At 50.4% G+C, this 19502-nt stretch overlaps 6 protein-coding genes and 1 non-coding gene across 7 annotated transcripts; 3 read left to right on the top strand and 4 right to left on the bottom strand.

Moving 5' to 3' along the window:
• Positions 1-819: 819 nt before the first annotated feature.
• On the top strand, positions 820-4679 carry chsA (chitin synthase class I). Its single transcript, XM_025574148.1, has 6 exons — positions 820-1194; positions 1465-1637; positions 1704-3359; positions 3419-3820; positions 3883-4380; positions 4448-4679. The coding sequence occupies exons 1-6, from the start codon at positions 1176-1178 to the stop codon at positions 4460-4462; spliced, it is 2763 nt and encodes a 920-aa protein (XP_025434975.1). The 5' UTR covers positions 820-1175; the 3' UTR covers positions 4463-4679.
• Positions 4680-4804: 125 nt separating this feature from the next.
• Positions 4805-4875, top strand: BP01DRAFT_t41. Its single transcript has one exon. It is a non-coding gene; the product is annotated as a tRNA-Gly (tRNA).
• A 43-nt stretch (positions 4876-4918) lies between these two features.
• BP01DRAFT_333237 (uncharacterized protein) lies at positions 4919-5964 on the bottom strand. Its single transcript, XM_025573121.1, has 2 exons — positions 5344-5964; positions 4919-5193 (listed from the first exon to the last, which is right to left on the bottom strand). Exons 1-2 carry the CDS (start codon positions 5900-5902, stop codon positions 5036-5038), a joined length of 717 nt encoding a protein of 238 aa, XP_025434974.1. The 5' UTR covers positions 5903-5964; the 3' UTR covers positions 4919-5035.
• A 792-nt stretch (positions 5965-6756) lies between these two features.
• BP01DRAFT_388823 (uncharacterized protein) lies at positions 6757-7894 on the bottom strand (the record flags this gene model as incomplete). Its single annotated transcript, XM_025577868.1, has 3 exons — positions 6757-6956; positions 7012-7777; positions 7839-7894. The coding sequence occupies 3 exons, from the start codon at positions 7892-7894 to the stop codon at positions 6768-6770; spliced, it is 1011 nt and encodes a 336-aa protein (XP_025434973.1). The 3' UTR covers positions 6757-6767.
• A 1204-nt stretch (positions 7895-9098) lies between these two features.
• On the top strand, positions 9099-10185 carry BP01DRAFT_420707 (uncharacterized protein; the record flags this gene model as incomplete). Its single annotated transcript, XM_025579475.1, has 4 exons — positions 9099-9144; positions 9220-9308; positions 9373-9490; positions 9664-10185. The coding sequence occupies exons 3-4, from the start codon at positions 9449-9451 to the stop codon at positions 10183-10185; spliced, it is 564 nt and encodes a 187-aa protein (XP_025434972.1). The 5' UTR covers positions 9099-9144; positions 9220-9308; positions 9373-9448.
• A 1105-nt stretch (positions 10186-11290) lies between these two features.
• Positions 11291-12358, bottom strand: BP01DRAFT_353307 (uncharacterized protein). Its single transcript, XM_025574147.1, has one exon. The coding sequence runs from the start codon at positions 12069-12071 to the stop codon at positions 11754-11756; it is 318 nt and encodes a 105-aa protein (XP_025434971.1). The 5' UTR covers positions 12072-12358; the 3' UTR covers positions 11291-11753.
• Positions 12359-13029: 671 nt separating this feature from the next.
• BP01DRAFT_353306 (uncharacterized protein) lies at positions 13030-16449 on the bottom strand. Its single transcript, XM_025574146.1, has 2 exons — positions 15886-16449; positions 13030-15833 (listed from the first exon to the last, which is right to left on the bottom strand). Exons 1-2 carry the CDS (start codon positions 16083-16085, stop codon positions 13298-13300), a joined length of 2736 nt encoding a protein of 911 aa, XP_025434970.1. The 5' UTR covers positions 16086-16449; the 3' UTR covers positions 13030-13297.
• Positions 16450-19502: the final 3053 nt, after the last annotated feature.

Genomic DNA, 19502 nt, shown 5'->3' with positions numbered 1-19502 from the left:
CATACAAACAACAGATAGGCAACGACTTTCCAGATGGAACTGTAGGGCTTGATATACGGAGTAGTCCTACAGTAGACCCGATAAGAGGATAATTATAGTCCACCAGGCTGCCTTGCAGATATAGAAAGCAAGCCAGCGCCACACTGCCCCGTGGCTGTGAAGACCGAAGCTGTCCTACGGTTGGCCCAGTGACCGCCAGTGGGGGGTTAGAGTAGCCATCCATAGCCATGGCTCTACTTGCAATTGATCAGCTCGATCCATGGACCTCCAATTGTATCCGTATCAGGGACGCAGTTTTTTGTGCATAGGAATTAATGATGGAAAAATGTGACAGCCTGGCAAAAGTGAGACTCTGGGGAAAAAGCTGGATTTTCTGATTTTCAGGAATGTTGCCCGGAACCTGCTGCAGACTCGCAGAGTGCTAACTAACTTACCAAGGCAGCATCAATATCACCCCTCGTCATCTGCATCGTAACCCGAGTGGAGCCTGCATCATGTTTGTTATGATGATTGAGCCGTCAAGGCAATCTCATTAATCAATCGCTTCGCATAACCCCTCCCAGTAGCCTCCTGAGGCTGGTTATCTTGAATGATCGTCCCCGCGGTTCCTTGGTCAACGGGCTTCAATATTTTGCCGCTAAGCGTAATGGAATCACAATAGCTCATATTGTTGTTTGATTGTATAGTATACTGTGTATAGTACGTAGTTTTACGGGGCACTCGATAACATTTCCGGGTAGCCCCCAGCAGGTAACCGTGGCACTGCTATTCCCTACTGTACTGTACTTTCCCAAACCCCACCACATCCCATCCCCAGTACGAAAAAATAAGCCCTGTCCGTTTTAAGATCAACCAATTCGTCCCAAGACTCCCCATTTCCACCTTCTTTCACCTTTCTTGGCCTGTGTGGTTGAATCTCCGCTTCTTTGTCCGTCCCTCCGTCTCCTTTCCTCCGGCCTACAATCACCCTCGGACTGAATTTCGCCTATCGCATCCTGAAACTCCCGCCACGACCTGAGTTTCGCACCCTCTCAACCTCAACCGCGCTCTGCGAAACTCACACCCACATTCCCGGAGCCCGCTTGGCTCAATCAACACCCCAGTTCCCCTCGCCAGGAATTCGCAAGGGGCATTGCCATCGAAACGATTGATAGCCCGAGGCATTAGCGGCCATCATGTCGTATAATCGTTTGGGTAAGTTCCGACCTGTCGGTGAAGCCATGCTGCGCGGCAGTGGGTTGTCGCGCATTTGTCCCTTCTCCGCATCCAGCCTCCCAACTTGAAACTCTAGTCTGAGAGTCGACCGAGCAAGCTGCGACAAAGGCAGTGTGCTCGTACTCGCTCGTACTTTGCTGTCACAACGCAGCGAACGACTTCCGCTAAAATCTGGTTGCTGTCGCACTTGCTTCTTTTTGGTCCGTCGCGCATTGAACCCAGAGCGGCAATACTGATCGTTCGCTGCAGGAGACGCCTATGGGGAGGAGGAAACGCACACCCCCATGATGAACCCACACCACTTGAATACCCGGTCACCATCACCGGGTCGGCCCTTGAATGCTTACCAGTTGTCGGATAATCCTTATCCACAGGAGCATCTTGAGATGCCCTCTAGCGATCGACTAGCCGAGCAACCAACGGTGAGAATGCCTGATCTGTGAAGGCAAAGGTGCGAAGAGCTAATTACCATTCTCACGGGCTGTCAGTACTCCGTCGAACGACTTCCCAATTCCTACGGTCATAACGAGGCCTACGAGCACCACCAACCGCAGGCTTACCCTGGTTATGATTATTCGATCGACCCCGAAGCACACCACGATGCTTACTATACCCAGCCCTATCACCCAGCAGTGATACCAGCGGAGGATGATTATGATCTCGGACAATACCCGGAGCATCAACCTCAGCATCAGCATACTTACAGCGATGACCATGTACCCATCCTGCAACCGGACAACCCCTTCGGGCCGGACCCATACAGCGATGAATACGAGGAGGACCCTACGCTTGCCCACACTCACACCCCCAGCCCGGTGCCTGTGCGACGATGGAAGACAGTGAAGGAAGTCCAGCTATTCAATGGAAACCTCGTACTGGACTGTCCGATTGCGCCAAAGCTGCTCAGCCAAGTACCGCACGCTGAGCCCCCGGGCCGTGACGAATTTACCCACATGCGTTATTCGGCCGCCACTTGCGACCCGGCGGACTTCTTTGAGGAACGCTTTACTTTACGGCAGAAGCTTTTTGCTAAGCCCCGGCACACGGAACTGTTCATCGCTGTTACTATGTACAATGAGGATGATTTCCTCTTTGCGCGAACGATGATCGGCGTGTTCAAGAATATTGAGTACATGTGCTCGAGGACGAGTAGCAAGACCTGGGGTAAGGATGCCTGGAAGAAAATCGTGGTTTGCGTGATTAGTGACGGGCGTGCGAAAATCAACCCGCGTACGCGTGCTGTTCTGGCCGGTCTCGGTTGCTATCAAGATGGCATTGCCAAACAGCAGGTCAATGGCAAGGATGTAACAGCACATATTTACGAGTACACGACCCAGGTCGGGTTGGAGTTGAAGGGCACTCAGGTTCACCTCAAGGCCCGGACCGGTGTTCCGGTTCAAATGATTTTCTGTCTGAAGGAGAAGAACCAGAAGAAAATCAACTCCCACCGGTGGTTCTTTCAGGCATTTGGTCGCGTGCTGGACCCCAATATTTGTGTCTTGCTTGACGCTGGTACTCGCCCGGGAAAGGACTCGATCTACCATCTCTGGAAAGCCTTCGACGTTAATCCCATGTGCGGTGGCGCTTGTGGTGAGATCAAGGTCATGTTGGACAAAGGCAAAAAGCTACTTAATCCTCTGGTCGCCGGACAGAATTTCGAGTACAAGCTCAGTAACATTCTGGACAAGCCTTTGGAGTCTGCGTTTGGGTTCATCAGTGTTCTACCTGGTGCTTTTTCGGCCTATCGATACGTTGCGCTGCAGAATGATAAGAACGGGCAAGGTCCGCTGGAGCGCTACTTTGCCGGTGAGAAGATGCACGGTGCTAATGCCGGTATCTTCACGGCGAATATGTACCTCGCTGAGGACCGAATCCTTTGTTTCGAGCTGGTGTCCAAACGCAATTGTCGATGGTTGTTGCAGTATGTCAAGTCTTCCACTGGTGAGACTGATGTGCCCGATCGAATGGCAGAATTTATTCTGCAGCGTCGGCGCTGGCTAAACGGTAGTTTCTTCGCTGCGGTCTACGCCATTGCCCACTTTTATCAGCTCTGGCGGAGTGACCACAGCTTTATGCGAAAGTTCATGCTTTTGATCGAATTCATTTACCAAACGATCAACATGCTTTTCGCTTGGTTCGGGATTGTAAGTGCCCTTTCTCAAAATTATTCATTCTTTCAGCTGTAACCACTAACGAGTCTCAGGGCAATTTCTTCTTGGTGTTCAAGATTCTCACTTCGTACCTGGGAGACTCCTCACTCTTGGGCACGGTGGGTAAGATTCTTGGCGTGGTATTCGAGTGGTTATACCTGGCGACATTAGTGACATGCTTCGTCCTCGCGTTGGGTAATCGACCGGGTGGTTCGAACAAGTTCTATATGACGATGGTCTACTTCTGGATTTGCATTATGATCTATCTGGCATTTGCAGCCATATTTGTCACGGTAAAATCGATTGAAGAGCAAGTCAAGGAGAATAGCTTTACCTTTTCCGACCTATTCACCAATTACCAGTTCTTTTCGATCATCGTCTCGCTCGGCTCAACATACGTGATGTGGTTCCTTGCGTCCTTCATATTCCTCGATCCCTGGCACATGTTCACCAGTGTGAGTACTCATGTTTGCTCCTGTCAACTCACACCTTCGAACGCTCCCACTAATCCGAACAGTTTCTCCAATACATTCTGCTCACGCCAACCTACATCAACGTCCTTAACATCTACGCCTTCTGCAATACTCATGACATTACGTGGGGAACAAAAGGTGATGACAAAGCCGAGAAATTGCCTTCGGCGAATCTGAAGCCCGGCGGCAAGGTCGACGTCAACATTCCACAAGACGACGGGGACCTCAATGCTCAATACGAGGCCGAATTGGCTAAGTTCGCGGTCAAGCCACCCAAGGAAGTACCAAACATCTCGGAAGAAGATCGTCAGGCGGATTACTACAAGGGGTTCCGCAGTGCGGTCGTCTTGGCCTGGGTGTTCTGCAACTTTGCTCTGGCAGCGGTGGTGCTGAGCGCTGCAGGCCTGGAGACGTTCGACAGCGACACGGAGGCGACGCAGAACACGCGCGCCACGATCTACATGTCGGTCGTTCTGTGGAGTGTAGCAGGGTTGTCGATCTTCAAATTCATCGGCGCAATGTGGTATTTGGTTGTGCGAATGGTAGGTCTTTCGCAGTATCTGGTCTGGTGTCGTGTCATTGTACGCAAGCTAACTTTGCCATCATTAGTTCCGCGGAGAGTAAGTCGAGTTCTGCAATTGATGTATTGTTACGATGCTCCCTGGTATGCCGCTGGCGGTGGTATGATCTGACGAAAGAGACAAACAATATTGGATGGTTCATGATTTGATGCACGCATACTGTATTGTACACTTTCTCGACTTGTGAGTCGAATGTTTTGATGCTTGGGACGGAGATGATGTATGTAGACCATGTAAATCGAATGACAATGACAAGGAAGATCATTTATTGTATAGTATGCCTACCATCATCTGATGGGTTGATTTGCGGTTTTTGCCAGTGCTCATATGCGATCTTTATGCTAAGGAATAGATTGCTAGAATTATACGAGGTTAATATCAAGTAGCATCATTGGTCTAGTGGTAGAATTCATCGTTGCCATCGATGAGGCCCGTGTTCGATTCACGGATGATGCAGTGATACCTTCACACCTACCCTGGTGAATTCTTTTTTGTTGGTCCAGTATCTCTGTTTCGGGCCCATCTCTTCACGGGAATCATTCTTACAAGTTATACTCAGACGCAGTGCTTGCACAGCGGTCAACCTCAGATCTAAAGCCTATAAAGTTACTATCCGCTAAGATTTCGACAAGACACAAATCGCAATCCCCCCCAACACCAACGCCATTCCGACCCACGTTTCCCGTGCGATCACCTTCCGCTCGACATACCACTCGCCTAGCACCGTGAACAAGAAGGCACTCGAATTGGCCAGGGGAACGGTCAAAGAAAGTTCTGTATAGCGAACGCGGTTGTCACTTCGGATTAGCAGCGATCTTGGATCGAATAATGCTGTGAACCCAGTAGTTTTCAACTCGCTCTTGCCCCCGCGCGCGCGCACACAGACAACGGCAGTGAATTTTTGCAAGTGGAATCAACACATACCATGCTTCCCCACGAGTAGAAAGAACCAAATACTCCCCGTCAGGTTTACTACCAATGGAACGGAATAGGCGGGGGTCCGAAGGAGGTTGACCACCGTCCAGAACACAGACACGATCTTTGTCTTTAGCCAGGATTTCTGCTGCGCGGAAGCGGACTGCTGGCGCATCCAGGCGGGTTGTTGCGATGGTGGAGGTGGAGGTGGTGGGAGGTCGGTTTCGCTGAGGTTGTCATCGTTACTGTTATCGGTCGAGGGTTGGTTGTGCTCGTGCTCTGACGGTCCGCGGGAGGTGGGAATAGGGTTTAGAGGTACGGTTTCGTCGTCGTCGTCGCTGTTGGGCTCGTTGTTTGGGGAAACATTGTCGGCATCGTGCTGTTGGTGCGCTCGTGCTGGTGCTGGCCCTGTTCGGGCCTCCTGGCGGGCGTTGAAGTCCGCGGCGGCGCGGCGGATGAAGGGGGTGGTGAACCCCCATGCGACGCCGACAAGGAGGAACGAGAGGATGTAGTTGAATACCGGCGGTTGGTCGATGGCCGTGTCCGTCTGTGGCAGCGGAGTGGCCATTGTGAATTTTGATGATGATGATGAGTATGATGGGTGCCAATGGATTATGCTCAGGATCAGGGGAAGATGGGTGGTGAATGGACATTGCATGGATTGACTGATTGCGATAAGATAAGGAACAGGGAGCTCCAGCCGGGGGGCTGCTACAAGCTGACATCCCCACCTTGTAGCTAGTAGATCACTCTATACTCCCTGCACCCCAGCATTGTTCATTTTACATTGCAGTTAGAAGACCCCTTCCCCTCCCTCTCCCCCCAAAACCATAGATCTCATTATGAGCGATATGGCATCACTCGGAGGGGACTGGAGTGGAAGGCATTGGTTCTCTTTGCTTTGACGATTTACACTACCAGGAGTCTACTACTTGATATGACTCCCCGCCAGCCCCCGCGCTCCTCAGAAAAATGACCAAGTTTCAATTGGTGATCAATTTCATAGTTCTTCCGTTTGATGCGCTGGGGAGCCTGGGCTTATTGCTTGTACTCTACTATGGAGGCTGGGTGATTTATACGAGGGGGCTTCATCTCTGAGCCAAATCTCCAGGGACCCCTTTGGCCTCGATTTCTCGCTTACGGGTTGTGCTACACGTTGTCCGTGGCAAGGCAATAAGTGAGCAGAAAGAGCTGCATCGCAAAATACGGTACTATAAGAGAGCACCTTCTCCGCACACTCCCAGGTATCTTTTCAAACACTCTTCTCATGGCCTATTGTTCGCATAGCACCAAACGAGCTCATCATAAACAATGCGAAGTCGTTGGAAAGCGATCTACAGTGCCAATTCAAGTTCGACAAAGGTCAGTCGACGGCTTCGCCCACCGATGAACTCAACAACAATCTTAGCTGACAAGGTACCGGTTCGCTATGCCTAAAGTGTCCCCTCCCATGTGAATTTCCTGATATCCTCAACTTTGACGTCGTTGATCTCAAAGATTCTGACCCAGGGTCGATAAACAGGTATAATAGGATACTTAAGGGGTCCTTTCCCACAGAACGAGTCGAGGTTGATACCGAAACACTCTTCATAGGCACTGTTCAGCTCAGGCGACCACTGTTTCTGTGCAAACGTTAGATACAATTCACACCTAGCTCATCCAATCAAGCCATCTTACCTGCGGTTGACAGAGCTTGTTGAAGCTTTTGAGGAAAGATTTCGATTCTGCCCACGTACGAAGTCTCGAGCCGCCCCTCATCAGATACTGATCCAGCCGATAACCGTGCTCACGCCACGCCTCGTAGATGCGGAAACCTTCTCTCCCAATAGCCAGGACAAACGAATGCGCAAAGGACGTATATTCCATGTCGCGGCTCTGGATCTCACACCGATCGATAATCTCCACGTCAACAAGATCCACCCCCAAGACAGTCACTTTGGCCACTTTGCCATCGATCGCGACCTTCTTCGCCTGGGCGAAGCGCTTTGACAGGTCCGCAGACGCATACTTCCGGATATCGGTCATCGTTGGTACCCCGCCCAACTCATAAGACAACCAGCTGAGAGCCGCGAGCGTCGCGTCTGGGTCCGGAGGGCTAGCGAAGAGAAGCACCACCGTCGTGGCTATGAAAGCCGTGTTCCAGAACGACGGAATGGGGAGATCCAACTGTCGATTCAAGGAGGCTCGTGGTCGCAGGCGGACTGTGGTTTGACCACGCAGCACTGCCGAACGCAGCGCGATGCATCGGCACGAGGCGGCTTGGACGCCCCCCTCGAAAAGGTTCTTCAGCTCCTGATCCAGGGCTTCGAGCGGAGTGCATGAGGGTCTCATGCTCCGGAGTGCTGAGAGAGTGGCCTTCAACTCTTCAACGGTTTGTGTTGTCTTGATGGGGGTTTTCTTCGTGCTTCCATCACTGTCGGCGCGGACAATGGAGTTTGAGGATCTGTAGACAACATGCTTAATGCTCTATATCGGATTTAGCTGAAGAGGTACGGTTTTCTTACTTCGGTCCTGTGGGCTTCGTGCATCCGTGACTTTGCCCTTTCTGGTCTGGGTGCATGATGATCAAAGACACGCGATGTAGTTTCTTGAACTCAATTGAGCCCTTGAAGACGTTCTGAGTACACCTGATGGTTACTTAGAGCTAGGAAATTGAGGGGAAGCGACAGAGTAATGTAGAGGAGAGAGGAGGCAGTCTTAGTGATGTGAGAGATCGAAGTGGAACAAAGAAGTTGAACACAGGAAGGACAGCTGCTTTTGTGTAGACATCGGCGACGCCATTTCATCTCGATTCAATATTAAGAACCGAGCAAATCCGACACTTGGTCATATCATACACAAGCTAGGCTTACAAGCTCTACATGGCTCGACAGAATTCATGATTCACAGGTGAGGGGTGTGTTTTGACCAATTCACAAAGATTTTCCTTCCACATGCGCTCAATACTTTGTGCAAATAACGCCTTATTTGAGAACCTTTTCAAAGTACTTGAGTGTTTGTTTCACCTCGTTGTTCTAAAGTGAAATTCCCCCATTGAAGTGAAGTGAGTCGATTCCCGTATCTGAAATAGGAAACCTATCTCTTTCGGTGGTCAGAACCCACAGCTGCACTGACCTCGACTGAACTCATCTCCGGTAACAATTGAGATGTCCTAAGAATGAGACAAATTGCCAGAGCAGAGATTCGCGGGAATCATACGTGGTGAGGACAGAGATGATACACCTCAAAGCGAATTCGGTGCATCCCCAAGGATATGGTTGAAGTTTCTGTGGGGGTCAAGTGGGTGCATGAGCGAAGCTACAGAAGAGAACTGTTGGCCTGAGAACCTGATCAGCAGGAATATGTAAAATTGAAGATAGTCGCGCATACGAAGGATGCTGAGAGGTACTCGGGAGCGCTGCAAGCTGCTGCTCAAAAGCACGTCGTGAGCGTCAACTTTGATTCTCCAATACTTACTCTACTCTATCCCATCAGACGAGACTTGCCACCAGGCTGTTTTCATTTCAACGTGCAAGTGCAGCACTTGACATGGCCTGATCTGTCCATTTTAAAGTCTTCTTTTTTTCCTTTTTTCAGAGATGCAGTTCACTCATTCATTCCTGTGCGATCACGGTGTCCATAAATACTGCCAAGGCAGGCAGAAGCGCCAAGGTGGCTGCATGATCAGGTATCTAATCGAAGCAGGTTTGAACCTTTCTGGCGAGTGCCTAGATTGATACTGATAGACGACATTTCCAAAGCAAACAGAAATCCACGTCCATGAACCCGGATGTCCCTAACCCCGAAACACCGAGATGCCAGTCCGTGTAGGTACGGCAGAGCTGCATGGATCCCCCGGGCGAGGAGCTCCAAACAGATAATCCGCGAGACCTGACTGTAGTACAGATAAGGCATAGAAGATCCGTCCAATACGACATTGCAAATGACCGAACTGTCGTCATCATCCTACCGTCAAGTCATTGAATTCGAGTCGAGTTCGTGGACCCATGTCCTGCTAACCGTCATACCAACCTGCAGATTAACTAACCCTGCCGGCAGTGGTGTTACCCTCAAGCCCCGACAGACTACCCTGGATGGTGTTGCCATCGATGATTGCGCTGCCTCGTTCCCTGGCATGAGTGCATATACTCTCTGGCTCGTTTGCACTGTGGCTAGGGTCTGTCATCCCGACCTTGCCTGGAACAGACTGGGGTGACTCGGTGGCTGGACGGAATCCCAATCGACCGGCTGAGGGGGTTTAGGCAACAGAAACATGGAGGAAGTTATTATTATGTGCCCTTCCCCAGAGTGAGGACTGACTGAGCCCAAACTACCTTCGACTACTGACAGGATACCTACTACTATCAGATTCTGGTGGTCCACACTACCCTGATCGCAACAATCATGAAACCTCTTACCACCCTCATCACTTTTTCTTCCCTTTTCGGCCTGTTGGCAGCAGCTGCTCCAACCGATCTCGCCCACCTCATTGACGCAGCCACCCATTCTCCACTTCTCGACCTTCCCCAGAACTTCCCCGCCATGTGCGCGGGCACTGGCGCCGGCTATTGCAATCTCGGGATCGCCAGCTACATCCCGTCGTCCGGGACCAAGATCCGCGAAGTCTTTGTCTATGATCGGTACTGCCGTGGACTTGGGGCGCGACCGTTTGACAGCGACACGGGCAAATGGACCATCTACTCACTGCTTCCCTGGACGGTGGAGCTCACTGTTACCGGCGGGGGAAGGATCCCGGATGGCTCATTCATGTATGCGGGGCGGAAGACAGACCTAGGCAAGAAGATGTACTGCAGGGAGTGTTCGGGACTCAGCGGATGGGAATGCTGTCAGGTCGCTTTTGATTGCAGTTGAGTGCAAGCCGTGGGCCCTGGAAGAGATGATTGGCACCAAACTGTCAAGCGTAGAGAGTGTCTAGCATGAGGGAGAGAAAGCTTGTCATGAATACTTATGGCTTGAGTGCCTCCGGGATTTCCAAGTCTGTGGGTGGTTGCTGCAGGTTGCGGACTGGTGTTGTGTCTCATAATAGTACTAATGCCCCTACTTCAACGTTGGGGTTTGTTTGGTGATTGGAGTTCAAGGGGGCATTGAATTTACTACTACTCAATATTATTACCTGCCAGTCTCGCTGCAAGAACTGATTGTCGCAAGTAGGACGACGCCGACGTTTGCAACATTTGTCTCAAGCAGCCATGTTGTGATCTGCTTGCGCATAAAGTGCAGCCATGAATCGGATGTTTGGTGGTTTTGTGATTCCCCCACTCTGCCCTGTAAATCCGGCAAACACGGAGATTGTGCCTGAGAATCCCGAGGTATACAAGCATCCAGGACTATATAGAGAGCTTGAAGTATAAGAGTAGCCTGTAGGCCCGACCACTCATGTAGATTCACTCCAATCATCAGCCGAGTGTCCTATCTGGCGCCCTCCACCGATCTTTTCAGCAGACCAAGTCGCCAGACCCCCGGCCTGCTACCTTTCCATCACCTTCAGGTCCCCTACAAAACCATCAACAACAATCAACAAATCGAAACTGACCTTCTGATCCCCAAGTTCCTTCCCCAACCCTCAAAGCCCCTCCCGATCATCATCCACTTCCACGGAGGAGGCCTAGTAAGTACACAAGTCCCTCTCTGGCCGCTCTACGCTCTCCCGTCTGAGGGGCGGGATCGCGTTTCTACACAGCGCGGCGGATGAGATTGTGTCTGTGGCGGACAGTATCCGGTTAGTGAACATGGCCAAGAAAGCCTTGCGCCCTGAGGATGCTGGCAAACTGACGGTGACGGTGCCGGGGGGGGGAGGGCGTGGACATGGGTTCGTCGTGGCGATCGGGTTGAGGGAGGAGTGGCTGTTGGAGACTTTAAGGGGCGTGGTGCGCGGCTGGGCGGAATAAGCTTCGGTGTTGGGCATTATCCCAGACCTGGGCGGTTGGAAGTGAACATAAGGTTCATGGGTAGACCATTAAGTGATAAAGCTAAAGTGTATATATACTGCTCATAGGTTATCAGATGAGTGAGTGGTCCTAGAAGACAACCTACCACTAGCCAGGACGCAGATTGTCTCAAGTGCCCATGTCTGCAGGAGAGAAGTCAATAGCAATGCAAAGGAAAGTCATGTATTCAAAGCATAAGATGCAGTCGGCACTTCAATGAATTGAGAGACAGACAGATATCTACCTCTATCTCATCAAGATTACTACCGACAAATAAAAGAATTGCAACCTGAAACTGACGTGAAACAAGAACACCCAGTGTCGATAATTCCCAGCCATAGAAAATCGTATATTCATCAAGTTTAGATCAGTCACTACCAGTAGTGCCGACCAAGGCATTCTTCCACGTTACATTAGACCAAGTATTACCACCACCTCATAGATACATCCCCCAGGAACATGTTTGGCATGGCTTGACGGTGGAATAAACACCTAATAGGTATCCCCCGTCGACTCGTTCAGATCCTGGAGGCGACTGACGCCGCCCATCGGGGTACCAGCCGCCAACATCATCTCGCGCTCCCGGCCCGAAGTACTGAAGCGCTTCTCTTTGAGGACGGGCTCCTCGCCTAGGTTCTGATGGCCCGTGCGGACGGTGGTGTTACCTTCCGGGTCGGTGTGCGAGGCAAAGGCGGATCGGTATCCGGATTCGTGGGTTTGGGGCGGTTGGTTCTGGTCGTTGGAAGTGGTCGAGGAGGAGTGCGAGGAAGAGGACTCGAAGTAGGAGGTGGAGGAGGAGTTGTAGGACATTTTGGCGATGCGGTGTAAATCGCTGGATTAAACGGGTAGGGATTGCGAGATTGTGGAGGGTCCTCTTGGAGTGGGAAAGAGGTACTATCTTCAATCGAGTGAACTGTCAATGCTTGCGCTTGCGCTAGGTAGATTAAAAAAAAGGGTTCAGGAGAATGTTGTGGAGTGTGGGTGCAGTGGTTTGCGGGGAGATTCTTATACTGCGGCTCTGTGGCAAGCATGATGTCATAACGAAGTTAATTTGCAGGGCGCGCGCCCTCGTTTTGTCACGGAGTACTCAAAAAGTCCATCCTTCCGGAGTAAAGGATTATGAAGTCAGTTCCAGTTTTTGAGAGCAGAGGGAAACAAGAATAGCGTCATGCTTAGATGAGACGATCCATGTGTCAGTGCCGGCTCTTTTCCATGATTGGCTACCCGTGACGATCCTGCATCATAGAGGCAGCCCTGTAGGATGATCCACTTTCAGTATATACCAGAGTCCAGCTGAAAATCACTAAGTCATAGCCACACTATGTACTGTGTACATATCTGTGTCCGTATACATACTGTCTGAATACTGGACACCCTAAACTAATAAGTGATGCCGCCCCATCGGATCGGCATGCAGCGAGTCAATGAGTTAATCGACCACTAAGTAGCTCGGATTTGGGCCCGCACAATAAATGAACTCTTGCGGCAATTGGGAGAATGTTCATGTCGGGCGTTCTCAAGGGAAAATGACCCCGTAATTCGAGGACATCCCTCTCTCTCTCTCGGTCACCGAGATTGCTTCTTCAACAGCAATAGCCCAACTAGGGTAAGTACTGGAAATCATCATCCTATGGAGCATAAAGACGTCATGGGCATGGTGGTAAGTAATACAAGTTAGAGACAAGGTAGCTTATGCTCAGACCACTGAGGGAAGGCGTCCGATGGGGCTACAGCGGGCTTAAACAAGAGCTGGATCAGATGCATAGATTGATTCTGATCATTGGAAGGACAATTCTATCCTAAAGAAAACATGCAAGTCTCCAGAGTCCCGATACCATAACTCCATAACCACTTTCCGTCCCCACAGAGCCTTTCCAAACTCCATATATCTAACTAACCTAACCATTGACTACCCAACCGAACCCCTTACCAACCCACTACTAAACTAACTAACTAACAAGCCCCGTTCCCAAATTCCAATCCTCGTAATCAAGAACAATAGAAAAGGTAAAAAAAAAAAGAAAGAAAAGATCTATCTAAACTGCATATCCCATGGTCTTGGGTGCGTACTTCTTCAAGCTGCGGTTACCACCGCTGCAACCCACAGATCCGATATCGATAGAGTTCAACTCTCGACTGAGGGCGTCCATGCCCATATTGCCACCAAGGACAGGATAGCTCTGATTCATCGCCTGTGCGATAGGAACTTTAGAAGGAATAGGTGGTCCAATGTTGGTAGGCGCATACATGCGCGAGGGAGAGTGAGATGGTGCCGGAGAGACCGATTTGCGATGTGTCACGTGCCCATGGGAACTTGGGCTCGACGAACTATAAATTTGGGTGTGTCCATGACTGTTATACTCCTCACGACCGCGGCTGTGCTCGCGTCGTGTCGATCGAGGGGTCCGTTCCATGTCGGATGCCCCATCCAGATATGCTGGCAGACGTCGGATGCCGAACCCACGCTCAACTGTGCCATCGGTAGTGGGTCGTGTGGAGGGATTGGCCCGATGAGCAGGGTTTCGAAAGCGTACAACGACGCCAGGCTTCTTTGTCTTGCGTTCGGGCTCAGGTGCCCAGGTGTCTGTAGGGAGATGGTCAGACGGGTCAATTTCGCGACCATCGTCTCCAATAATTGGACCCATGTCTCGAGTGGTGTCCATGTCGCCACGCTTCGCTACCTCCATTGCCTGGGAAGGTGTTTCGTAAGCGTGGGCTGCATCGCGTGTGATCACAGACCGTGACGCGTTTGGATTCAGAGCGTCATACGAATCTGGAGAGAACGGAGTAGGAGATACGCCGCGCTCTTTCATACTTGGAGGCCGGGGGCTGACCGATTTGCGGCGTGGTACCAGCTGCCTATCGGAACTGGAGCTGATGGACGAATGGCTCACAATAGAGCTGTGACTGTCCAAGGGTGGAGTATCCAAAGGATATGGTGGTGCTGGAGAGAAATCACGTGGAGGGTTTCTCAGTGGATTTTCTTCGAAAATACCGCTTCGGCGTCGTGCTTCCCTTTCATATGCGACCCGATCCGACTCTGCGTCAGCAATGACCGGGTCGAGGCCAGCAACAAGACTAGGTGGCACAGAGGCACCACTCGAAGAAGAAGGTCTATCCTGATGTTCAAAGAGTGGATTTGAGTTTCTAGCGACCACACTCATCATCTCACTGTCAACTGCGGTCGTAGCTGTTGTGTAGTTGGAAGGAAGACCAGAAGAGACTGATGGATGGCCAGATGCAGTTGACACAAGCGAAGGGGGTCTTATATTCTTGACATGAACGAGCTTGACCCTATGGGCTGGTGGCGGAGGTGGGAAGTTGTTCTCATCGTCCTCGTCCTCGACCCGAGGCTGCATTCTTGCCCACACATACTGAGGGATGGGACGCCCACCTTCGCTGATGCTTTTGCCGTAATAAACTGGGGTGACCGCGCTGGGTCCCATATCACTAAATTCTGAATAATTTTCGGAGCTGTAGTCGGTAGACTGGCTATAGGAGCTGCTATTTGTGTAGGTATGAGGGTAAGGATGAACCGTGCTTGGCTCGCTCGAGTAAGCACTTTTGTGAGAACTGGGATAGACTGCGCTTCCACCATCTGAGCTGCTCGATGCAGTTGGTACGTTCGAGGCACTTGATATCGGCATGATGCTTGAAGTGGTGGAAGACGAGCTCGGAGGTGCTTGACTTGCGTAGTGACCAAGCCCAGTGTGCGACAGATTGCTTACATACTGTTCAGATGAAGAGAATGGATAGTTGCCTTTGTGTTTTTGTGGACGCATATTTTCCTCGGTAACTTGAGACTGTTGAGAAAGAGGATTGCTCAAGTAAGGTGGGATTTCGTTGCGCATTTGTAGGTTAAGTGGATTGGTCGAGCCGGTCGGTGGAACTTCCTGACGAACAGCGTCTGTTTGGTTATCACGGGAGTGGTAATAGTAGTCCTGGGACTTCATCTGAGTTGGCGCCGGTCCGTGAGCATGAGACGAGCTCCAGTTCTGAACATCGCCAGGTGTCTCGTAAGTCCATTCAGGATGCCCGTGAAGGTGAATCGGTCGTGCATTGTTTGCTACGACGGGAGCGGACTGTGTGGGTTCGTGGTAGGCCGGTCGCGTAGGGGCCTGAGGCACCGGAGCTGATGGTACCTTTTCGGGGTAGGAAGGACGTGCTCTAGTTGGATCGGTGGGCAGGGGACGTCTCTTGACATCCTTCAACTGTCTAGGCCCTGAAAGACCAGAGGACGAAGACGACGATGGCGCAGTGACATTTGGTGCCGAAGGCATACTTTTTCTGGTGTGAACTTTCTCAGTTCCCATGGTTCGTCGTTCGATGACAGCCTCATCCTCCGGCCGTGTGTCGTAGTAGGTCATTTCAAGACGTACTTCGCCTGCGTATTTCCCACGATGCTGCAAAGGATGCCAGTGATCATTTTGGCTGCCACCAGGGATGATCAAATCTTTGAGATCGATCCAGGTTTCGCCGATAAGATCGGTCTTCTTGTCATCGTTAAACACAGACACCTTGAGCTTGAAGTAGTCTGGAGATTCATGAACGGTGAACCGAAGCTCTTGGTCCCTAGCAGCTATCAGTAACATGCTAGATGCCTTACAGTGTGAAGAGGATTTACCATCGAGGGGTCTGGCCACCACGAAGATCAGTTTCTGTCTTCTTGGCCTCTTTACCCAGGCGGGCGGCACAGTAAGGATTTTGTTTGCCCATTGTTTTCCGATTAGGCAAGTTTTTGGCACGATCAACAATAATCACTAATGTTCCGATGGGAGGTCCGTCGACAGACATGTCTGCAAAGATGCCAGCAGCATGAGCCATGGCCCTTCTGGATGGCCTGGCGTCCATGGCTGGATTGAGGATCAATAAGGAGGAACTATGGGTGGAACGAGCGAGAAGAAAGCGAGAGAGGGGATAATTTTTTGGCCTTTACAGAGAGGATATACGATGAAGATAAGAGGATGTCGAGTAACGAGAGTATGTGGGGGATGCACGCTAGGTATAGAAGAACGAATGTGGCACAGTGGATGAACGCTTGGATGTTGCCAGTCAGCAGCACTGGGGAATGCGTAGTTGCGAACGACTGTATGAGGCCCAGAGCCACTCTAACAGCCTATTCGACCAAGGTGAAGAGTAACGTATGTGGGATGGAGATGGAGAAAGAGAGATGAGAGAAGAAAATCGACCAGAGGTGGAGCGAGGGAGTCAGAGCGGAATGAATGCCCGTCTGGTGGATGATGCTATTCTTGAGGGCCGACGTTATCGATAAGAATGCATCGCATTGATTGGATGACAGCTGCACGCAATAAGTGGCTGGGAACAAGGGGCCGGAGGCTGGGCATGCCCGACTGTTTTTTGATTGGACGCTGTTAGCGGCTAGTCCCACCCATACCTTGGCGCTTTACTCAAGTTACGGTAATTTACCCTCCAGTCTATCGCCCATATATGGCGCCAAAATCTCTCATTCGTTACAACCGGTATCTGGTAAATCCCAGCCACCTTGAATATCCGCAATTGGGAAGCCACGATCTCGACCCCAACCGACTTTGAAATTCCAGACAGGCAATTCTGAGCATATCTAGGAGTGACAGGTCGGACTAACAATGTGTGGTCAGTCCCTATAGTTACAATGCCAGGATATGGCCGCATGTGTGCGCTTCACCAACGCTAATCTCCAAGTACATACGTCAGTTCAACGATCATCATATCCATTCTCCGGGCGCAGAAACTAGAATTCGAGCTTGCCGATGAATGGCTAGTACCTGTGGGCTTAGCTAGTACCAAGCGAATCCTGCTGCCTGCCAAAGTCACAGCCGCACGTACTCCGTACTGTTACGAGTAATATACTAATGGGAATTTATCTGGTTTACAAAATGGTCGAACCTGAGGAAGGTCTGAGCAGAGTCGGCCACGGCACAAGCCTGATGTCATACTGTGGATATAGTTAACAACTTCCCGTGTGGCTCCCTCGACAACATCCGCGCACGGTCATTGGCTTCAATCAAGGTCAGATTTCAGAAAGGAGATCTTGATGCATCCGGCGATCTGTTCCCATGTCCTGCTCATCCTTCGGTGCGATATCAACCACCAAACCCGGTCTAGATCAACCTGATGTGGCCTGTCCACGTGGGGGTTATTGCTGGGTGGTATGTTACTAAACATTCCAGACAGGATCGGCTGTGGGGAAGCGCTGTGGCTTGTTTTGATCTGTGGCTTTTGTGTGGAGATGTCGGGTACCTGACGCTGTCCGTCGGCAGTCAGGCACCATTTCGGCCGTACCAGTAATTTGCCACTGCGCAAACAAGGATCAAGTCATTTGAGCCGCCAGACAACCCAAGATACGCCGAAATGAGATCGAAAAGGAGATTAGCTTGCATCAAACCGAAAACAAGTTTTTCCAGACCACGGACAAGTGGGATCTGAGACCGGGATCTTCACCCGAGCGAAGATTTCGCACTAGCATCATGCCATCATTGGTGGTGCTTGCGGCACGCATGGGCTCTGCACGATAGATCAATCTGCGTCTACAAAGGCAGACGAGCCCATCTTCACGGGTCAAAATGGCTCATCAAGGTCTAGACACAGTCTGTCTCGGCTGTCGCATGCTCCAACCACCCTGCAAAACGCTTTCATGCATTCTTTGACTCGGGTCGCCGTTTCGAAGGTCCCGTTGTAGCAACTAAATCACCTACTTGGTACTCTAGGTGATAGATCAGCTCAAGTTCTGAGGCGCCCATCATTGAGCTAGAACATAATACCAGCTTGTAGATCTACAATCTCCCGCTGAGCACCATAGTCACTGAATCTCTAGTTAACCAATTGATTGACTTAGTTATTGACGGCAGGTATTAGTCACCACATATCAATATCTTCATAGCGTGCTGCTGAGCTCGGTAAATTGAATATTCAGCGGTCTAAATCTGATCGAGATGGACTACTCACAAGTAAAGCTAATCATGAGAGTTTATGCCAGAAGATCATGAGTCAAACCCAACACTACATTTCAATTCCTGACAACCGTCTCAGCCAAGTAACGTGACCAGAATACGTCGAGAGTGAAAGAACAAAAGGAATGACTAATCATTGATTGCATGTTAACTAACTAGTTAACTAACTTACGCGAATTTGGGCAAAAACCCCCTCATGCCTCTCGCGCCTCTTATCGCGGGTTGAAAAATAGCGCGCGGGTTCATGTAACTGTGGCATGCTTCCGACCATCAAGCCGCTCACAAGCATGTAGAATAAGCGATTGACCCTCCTTTCTGATGTTCCAAGGGACACAGTACTGAGTGTAGTAAGAAAGCCTGGCAGACGTGTGAGTGCCTCTGAGACATTATGCAAGGCAACCACATCCAAGTACATAGTAACTAGTACTGCTGATTCTGACCTAAATCTAAGCTCTTGAAGTAACGAAGGAAGTTTCTCTGGAACTGCCCCAAGGCTAACGGCTTGTTGTTTCGAGGGGATCATTGAGCCTGAATCAAGGAGATATAGTCATCAGACGCCTGGGATGTTATACTATAACCTAGGTGTATATAGTGTATGCCTGAGGCATTCGTCGGACAGAATGTAGGTGTATCACGTGTGCATGCTGAGCAGATCTTTCTGAAGCAGGGCACTGCGCTAGACGAACAATGACCCAATACCAAAGTACACATGGGCGAATTTAGAAAGTTAAGTCGGCTTCGGTGTATGTGAGTGAGTCCTGTAAATGCAGTGTGGTCTGCTCCGTACGCGGAAACATACTATTATTATAGCCCGGAATTTGTCTCGGAGAATGATCAGACGGCTACTACGCAATAGGTTCATAGCCAAAGATTCTTAGAATTTAGCTTCCCAAATGTGTGTGTAGCAGCTCTTTCGAGTAGATATGAGCACTGGCAGTACCTCGGATTGACTCGGCGATACGAAGTCGAACTGAGATAGATAAGTATATAACGCTATGCACCGGAGTATGCGCCTGACAAATAAAGCTGCTTAGTGTTCTTCGGCACTTTCTTCGATGATGACAGATGCCATTATACCGCAGCAAAGATCAAGTCACTGTCAGCTAGTATGTGCGATATGGGAAAGACAAGGAACTTTCATCCACGAATGCCAGTTTCAGTATCAACTGCTCTGCTCGGAGCATGACTACCCAGAATCAGCAATCCAAAATGATCATCAAACCCAACTCATCCTCCTAAAAGGCATCTTATGGCTTACCAGTGACTACTGTATGCCAAACTGTGTCATTAG

Source organism: Aspergillus saccharolyticus (genome assembly GCF_003184585.1).
Source record: "Aspergillus saccharolyticus JOP 1030-1 unplaced genomic scaffold BP01scaffold_3, whole genome shotgun sequence".
Taxonomy (NCBI): domain Eukaryota; kingdom Fungi; phylum Ascomycota; class Eurotiomycetes; order Eurotiales; family Aspergillaceae; genus Aspergillus; species Aspergillus saccharolyticus.
Note: the sequence above shows the minus strand (reverse complement) of the source record. Positions and strands in the feature narration are given on the sequence as shown.

What these genes read in the sequence shown, in the direction of transcription:
- chsA (XM_025574148.1), top strand. An exon ending in GACTAGCCGAGCAACCAACG is followed by an intron (nt 1,638 to 1,703) that starts GTGAGAATGCCT and finishes ACGGGCTGTCAG; the next exon opens with TACTCCGTCGAACGACTTCC. An exon ending in CCTGGCACATGTTCACCAGT is followed by an intron (nt 3,821 to 3,882) that starts GTGAGTACTCAT and finishes TAATCCGAACAG; the next exon opens with TTTCTCCAATACATTCTGCT.
- BP01DRAFT_333237 (XM_025573121.1), bottom strand. Translation starts at nt 5,902, where the DNA reads ATGGCCACTCCGCTGCCACAGACGGACACGGCCATCGACCAACCGCCG. An exon ending in TCTACTCGTGGGGAAGCATG is followed by an intron (nt 5,194 to 5,343) that starts GTATGTGTTGAT and finishes TTCGCTATACAG; the next exon opens with AACTTTCTTTGACCGTTCCC.
- BP01DRAFT_353307 (XM_025574147.1), bottom strand. Translation starts at nt 12,071, where the DNA reads ATGTCCTACAACTCCTCCTCCACCTCCTACTTCGAGTCCTCTTCCTCG.
- BP01DRAFT_353306 (XM_025574146.1), bottom strand. Translation starts at nt 16,085, where the DNA reads ATGGCTCATGCTGCTGGCATCTTTGCAGACATGTCTGTCGACGGACCT. An exon ending in GGTGGCCAGACCCCTCGATG is followed by an intron (nt 15,834 to 15,885) that starts GTAAATCCTCTT and finishes GATAGCTGCTAG; the next exon opens with GGACCAAGAGCTTCGGTTCA.